Consider the following 7,377-nt stretch of genomic DNA (forward strand, 5'->3'; position numbering starts at 1 on the left):
CAGACAATAAGATTCGCAGCGGCGATAATAGAACCTCTACGTAATTAAATTGTAGAGACTCGAAGCTGGACAAAGAGATGACTTTCAAATCAATTATCGTAGGATATATTGTCAATATTAATATATATATTTAATTATAGTTATGTAGGCTTAGATTAAGGATTGGTCTACGCTGCGCTCCAACTAGATACAGCACTACCTATGAAGAACAATAGCTTTTTTATAACGGCAGATGCTATTTTACATTAATAAAATACAAAATACTTACTGATGATATGTGAACCCAGTATCTTTCTTACTTCTTGTAGTATTATTTTTACAAAGTTTTACAACGCAAGCCAGCATTTTAGGTACAATTATTAGCAAAGTGTACTAATATGTGGCACATCAACGTCAAACATTGTTTGAGACTGGCTCAAGTACGCCCACTTGGACGAAGTATTTATTAACACTTTGCGACTATGCCTGTGGTATCTAGTTGGACTGCAGCGGACACCAATCCTTAATCTAAATATGTGGGTAGAAAAGTTTATTAAAAAAGTAGTCATAGGTCAACTACATAGTACCAAAAATAACACTTCATAATTTGTAAATTCAGTTTTAATGAATTTATATAATACGTTAATTGCTTGCTCATACTTTATACTCATAACTATAGATTTATTACAAATATCAGGATGCTAATGAGGCAACCGGGTGTGTCGGTAACACTGCCGGTTTACTAAAAAGCTTTTCGTGCGAAAAAATAAGTTTTCACTTCAATAACTCAATCGGCGTCGTATAATTTAATGACATAATGCGCGGGAGAAGTCTTCTTTCGAGTCTCCGACTTTACCTCAAAGAGCGTTGCATAGACGACCTATCTCGTTTCATGCAATACCCATGAAGTAAAGTTCTCTGAGCCTCTGAAGACGTTATTAGGAACCAATGAGGATCATTGTCAATCTGTATAAAAATACATAATTTATTTTAATCATTAAAATGCGAAAAGGAAAAGTGATTTGCCCGTACCGTTACATAATGGAATTAAAATGGCGATAGTAATATAGATCCTTAACTGTGTAATATACCCAGTAGTCTATACACAGTCATTTAAAAATGCAATTATCATGGTGCAACTCAATTCTTCAAATCTATCCAAGTTTTTTTATATCAGAGACTGCACATTATTCGCATTGTTAGAGATAACATCAATATGAAAATCTCAATGAATGTTTCTGATACTTGAAGCTGTTCTAATTATATTATTATCCAAGAGGGAGGCTCCTTTGCACAGAATGCCGGCTAGATTATGGGCACCTGAACGGCGCCTATTTCTCCCGTGAATCAGTAGTGTTGATGTAAGCATTACTGTGTTTCGGTCTGAAGGGCGCCGTAGCTAGTGAAATTTCTGGAAAATGATACCTAACTTCTCACGTCTCAAAATGACGAGCGCAATTGTAGTGCCGCTCAAAATTTTTGGGTTTTTCAAGAATCCTGAGCTGCACTGCATTGTAATGGGTAAGGCGTATCAATTACAATCAGCTGAACGTCCTGCTTGTCTCGTCCCTTATTTTTACTAAAAAAAAGTATTTTGGATAAACAGCAAACAAGCTTAAATTGCTGCTCCTGTATTGCCACACCAGAGGATTTACAAGTGCGTTGCCAGCCTGAAGTAATTCTTGTACTTCCCTGAATTCGTTTATCTAATGGCACGGGTTGTAACACGCTTGGAAACCGGACCTGGTTGCAGGTATTTACCGATCCTTCCAACCTGCAGCGCCACATCCGAGCGCAGCACGTCGGCGCCCGCAGCCACGCCTGCCCCGAGTGCGGGAAGACCTTCGCCACATCCTCCGGCCTGAAGCAGCATACCCATATACACTCCAGCGTCAAACCTTTCCAGTGCAAGGTTTGCTTTAAGGTTAGTAGACATTTTATGTAGAAGTATACTACTGACTCCTGGTGTAAAGTGGCATCGTTTGCCCAAAACATTGGTTTAAAACAATACGATACGACCACGAATTGCTTTGGACAAACTAGGATCTTCTATCTCGTCCCTTTGCCCTAAGTATTATTAGAATAATAAAGATTAAATAAATAAATCTCAACGCACAAAATGCATCTCATACATGTAGGAAATTTATATCTAAAATATTTATGCCCGAAAAAATCTAGAAAACAAGTTAATATTAGTCACTGATTTTAACAATCAAGTTTAACTTACTTCAAGTCATCCGGAGATTCCTATGCCTATTCCAGTCACAGAATTACAACAACTTATTAGTTGGAAACTCTCGCAGTTAATAAACTAGCTTATTTAAAATTATGACTAATAAAAATTTTCTTTTTCCAGGCATATACTCAGTTTTCAAACTTGTGCCGCCACAAACGAATGCACGTAGCGTGCAGAGCTCTGGTTGAATGTGGGAAATGTGGTCAATCGTTCACATCCTACGCTTCGTTGACCAAGCATAAAAGATTCTGTGAGACTGCAACTGCTTCTAACGTCAATCTGCGAGGACCTATGTCTCAAGGACTTCCACAAATATCACCACTCCAAGGCGTCATGAATAACCCAAACGGCAATAATCCGTTTCCGATGTATAGACCCACGTTATCGCTGCCCTACAATACGTTTGCACATTATCCAGCCTTATTTTCAGCAGCGGCGGCCGCTTGCCCCCCAGAATTCTTGAGCCCTCTTCTGTTCAATGTACAGGGCGCAAGATTGGCTATGGAACAAGATATGGCTTTCAACGCTAATTTAATGGCCAAACAAGATGGCCGAATGTCTGTAAAAAGTGTAGACAGCTCAACTTCCCAGGAAGATTCTAAAAAAAATAAATTTAAAATTGATATTGATGTTAAAAAAGAAGATGATATAGAAGGAGAGGCAAATAATAAGCATAACTCTTATTCTAGACAATCGTCAATTTCTGTAGAGGAAATTAGTCCTAAACAACATTCAACCCCAATAATGCCCATGACACATTCATTATCACCTTTCAATTTTACCAGAGATAGAATGAAACAATCCTCGGCATACAACTTTTCGCTCAAAATAAACAACAATGAAATAACAAAAGCCCCTTCTCCGTCTCCAAGAGATTTGACTACAAGCACTAATCAACAAGATGAGAACAAAGATTGTTCAGACGAAGAAAATGAGAACAATGGTAAAAGAGATGAAAACGAGCAACCTTTAGATTTGTCGATCGCAAGAAAACAAAATGACAAGGAGTCAGAAATTGAAAACGATGACCATTCCTTTCGCAACTCGGTTAAGTCTTACTCTCCACCTGAAAGCCCAATGGATAGAGACAGCAAGACTCCAGAAAATGAAACAACAGATGTAGATGTGGAAGCTGTTGAACCTAAGAGAGAAGACTCCCCACATCTTGTTTCCCCTATCGCTTTCCCAATGCCAGTACATCCACACAGCAATCTGATGGATATGTATAGACCGAGGTTTCCGCCATTTCATTCGCCATCGGATTCCATTCTGAACTCGGCCCATTCTCAATATGTTCCAAGTCCGTTTAATTTTTTATCCCCACTTCTCGGTACTGATGGACCAGAACGGCAGCCTAGTGCTTACGCGAAGTTTCGAGAACTGAGCGCTGGATCGGGGAAACTTCGAGATCGTTACGCCTGCAAGTTTTGTGGCAAAGTGTTCCCTCGGAGTGCGAACTTAACACGTCACTTACGAACGCATACAGGAGAACAGCCTTACAAATGCAAGTACTGTGAGCGGTCATTTTCTATATCATCCAATTTGCAGCGACATGTTAGGAACATTCACAACAAGGAGAGACCGTTTAGATGTCCATTGTGTGATCGATGTTTTGGACAGCAAACTAATCTTGACAGACATTTGAAGAAGCATGAGGCAGAAGGTGGGGACTCGCCCAGCTCTGCCGACACGGAGCAAGATGCCTGCTTTGATGATATCAGATCATTCATGGGAAAGGTGACATGTTCACCTGGAGGCAGGTCTCCTGCAGGTGGATCACCTCATCCATCACACCCCGCGCACGCTCCTCGCCCTCCTCTCGCTATATCTACCTAGCCTTACTTACCGCCGCTCTGGCCGCGATTTTAATGAACTTTTTAATACTTTTGTGTTATTTTGAGTACAACCGAATCGCAATAAAATGACAATTTAAAATTAAGTATTGCTTTAACTTTAATTTGGGCTTGAAATATAAAAATAGTATCGTAAAATTTATATTTACAATTTGATGATAAGTGATAAAAAATTCTCTCAACAAACCGTTTTGCTAAAGCTTCTAAATTCTTTGTTAATTACATACTTAGACAATGTTTTGTAAATAATATAATAATTAAATGATTTTTTTCTAATATAAAATTATTGACAATGTCGCAACTATAGTTCGAATTAAGATAGCAAAATTATGTGAAATAGGGATAAGAAATTGTTCAGTAACATATATATTATTAATATTCGTATGAATAAATTTAACTTTTAATCTTAACATATAACAATAGCTCCTAGCCGTTAAAAATGATGTTCGAAAGTGATTTTATTGTTTGTAAATATTAATTGTAATTAACAATAATTAATAGGTAGTTAGTAAAGTAGATATACTTCTACCCCCTTATTCATAAAAGTCTGTTAACTTAAAGCATTGCTGATTCTCACTCTGTCTTCTTGTATTGACCTAAGTCAGAATGAGAAAAAACACTCCTTAGCGGCTGTTTAAAGTTAGCGGACCATTATGAGTAAGGTAAGTCAATAAGCGCTAAAACTTAACAAATCGTGTTAAAAATACGAGTGTATGTAAGTTTCTGTTCCTAGAATACTTGTATGTGATCGTATTATTTTGTATTTAAGAAACACTAAAATTTCAATTAATATTTGCTTAATTTATTGGTATTTAAAATCAATCATTCGATTGTTTAGTCAAAATTTTTACCAAAGCATTTTATGATTGGAAATGATAAAAATTGTATTGTAATACTTGTTTAAATTATATCGATTAGTTAAGAACACGAATTTTATTTTGTTAAATTTGTTATTTACACGTTATTGTACATAGAATATTTGATGAGTTAGATATAACATATCATACGTCCTAGATATATAAGGCAGGAATATGAATTCACAGAAAGCTAGTTACATTTATATCTGAAATAATTCTTTCAATTGTAATTATATCCTCACTTTCAGTAAATTCCCAGATGCTTATTAGGATAATTCAATAATTTTCTAAGATTATACGAAATATTTGAATATTATTGTATTTAATTTTATTGGATTTCAATTGTAAGTGATGAACCACCTTTGTAACAAATAATGTATAACAAATTTATATAGATTTAATATAGAAGCAGTTGTATTTACTGTAACTAATAATTACAATATGTTATCACACGCGCACTTAAATAAAAATTGTCACAAAGGTTCTCCAAACACAAATTTGATTATGAAACAGCAAGTTAATTGTACATTTACTTCATCACAAAGACTCATTCCTCTATTGTAAAGTAATGAAAATAAAAATTGTAATTTCTTTATGCATTTTAATTCAAATCAGTGTTTTAATCACGAACTTCATAATATGTATCTATATATATGAAACTATTGTCCTTTATTGATCATTGGTAGTCACTAGTTGAGCGCGATAAGGGAACCGGGAGTGTTACGGCTGGATCACTTGGCGTTGCGTAGAAACGTCGCTTCATTGTGGGTCTTCTACCGCATTTATCACGAGGAGTGTTCCGAAGAGCTGTTTCACCTGATTCCTGCCGCTAAATTCCACGTTCGCACGACACGCCACAAGTAAGGATATCTTCCCCACCATCTGGATGTGTTGCGGTCTTCCACTGTGCGCTTTTCAAGGAGCTTTCTTCCACATCCTACAAAGCTGTGGAATGAGCTTCCTTCTGCGGTGTTTCGATACGGCATGGGTCCCTTCAAAAATAGCGCGTACACCTCCCTAAAGGCTCGCAACGCTTCTGTGATTGCGTTGCAACAGAATGTTGGCGGCGGTGATCACTAAACAACAGGTGACACGTACGCTCGTTTGTCCTCCTTTTTCCATACAAATGATTTTAGGTTTTCTTTAGTGTTAATTCCGCCAATATTTGTTTTTTAATGAAAATAAGGGACGAGACGAGCAGGACGTACAGCTGATGGTAATTGATACGCCCTGCCCATTGCAATGCAGTGCCGCTCAGGATAATTGAAAGACCCAAAAATTGTGAGCGGCACTACAATTATTTCGCTCGTCACCTTGAGACATAAGATGTTAAGTCTCACCTGCCCAGTAATATCACTAGCTACGGCACCCTTCAGACCGAAACTCCGTAATGTTTACATATTACTGCTTCATGGCAGAAATAGCCCCCATTTTTTTACCCATATACTAGCCGGGTTCCTGTGCAAAGGAGCCACTGGTAAAATAGAGAAGAAGAAACAACCGTAAAAAATTACCAATATCTCTAACTGCTTGTATTTCATGTTTTGGACTTCAGTCAATATTAAGTGCGCTACCAGTTCTGGGCTGCTTAGCAACAGTTTAGTCATAGGTACGAGGAATAATAGTACAATAGTACTACAGACAAATGCTACTCGGAGCCTATACTCGTAATATTTACAGCATCTTCATTTTACAAAAAAATAGCAGTTCGCGATATATACCTACGGTCTTGAAAGTCGAGATCCATTACGAAATCTCTCTAAATAAATTAATAAACTTACAGAGCCATCACAATATATCTTTTTTTTTATGGAATAGGAGGACAAACGGGCGTACGGGTCACCTGGTGTTAAGTGATCACCGCCGCCCACATTCTCTTGCAACACCATAGGAATCACAAGAGCGTTGCCGGCCTTTAAGGAAGGTGTACGCGCTTTTTTCGAAGGTACCCATGTCGTATCGTCCCGGAAACACCGCAATATCTATCAGAATATTATGTTTACTACGAAAAATATGCATAAATATGTTAAACAGTGTGAATTGCGTAACTTGAACGCTAGACGTAAATGTAAAATGGTCATAAATAGTTTAAGAAGTGGTAAGGCAAATAAGTGATTTTTAATTATAATAAACTCCCCACCATCATAACAGAATTGCCTGACAATAAATTCAAGACACAATAATGATATGTAAGAACTGTTTGATTGGCAAGGGGCTGTTATAATATTAAATAGTATATTGAGGATGAAGAAGTTGGACTTGCGGTTTCTTGGATATCGCCAGTCTCTGCGACCCCATAGCAACCACTACTAACGTATTGTTAATCACTTACATAATTTACTTTTTGACGCTTTTGCGCACTTATCGTTGTAAAGATGTTATGAATATTTACAAATGCAATAAATACAACTAAAAAAAAAGATATGGTTACAAACTAGAATGGAGATTCGCA

The 7,377-nt window shown here is 37.1% G+C and overlaps 1 protein-coding gene across 3 annotated transcripts in view; it reads left to right on the forward strand.

Annotated features, from left to right (window-relative positions):
- The window catches only part of LOC126977450 (MDS1 and EVI1 complex locus protein EVI1-A-like), a 197,658-nt gene extending 192,142 nt beyond the window's left edge, over positions 1 to 5,516 (forward strand). For 2 of the 3 annotated variants that reach the window (XM_050826246.1, XM_050826248.1), the window contains 2 exons: positions 1,733 to 1,903; positions 2,336 to 5,516. In XM_050826246.1, the coding sequence (XP_050682203.1) occupies positions 1,733 to 1,903; positions 2,336 to 4,051 (1,887 nt within the window). In that variant the 3' untranslated portion in view covers positions 4,052 to 5,516. The remainder of the gene's footprint in view (positions 1 to 1,732; positions 1,904 to 2,335) is intronic. The other variant, XM_050826247.1, reaches the window with a different exon arrangement.
- Positions 5,517 to 7,377: the final 1,861 nt, after the last annotated feature.

Source organism: Leptidea sinapis, chromosome 45 (genome assembly GCF_905404315.1).
Source record: "Leptidea sinapis chromosome 45, ilLepSina1.1, whole genome shotgun sequence".
NCBI classification, from domain to species: domain Eukaryota; kingdom Metazoa; phylum Arthropoda; class Insecta; order Lepidoptera; family Pieridae; genus Leptidea; species Leptidea sinapis.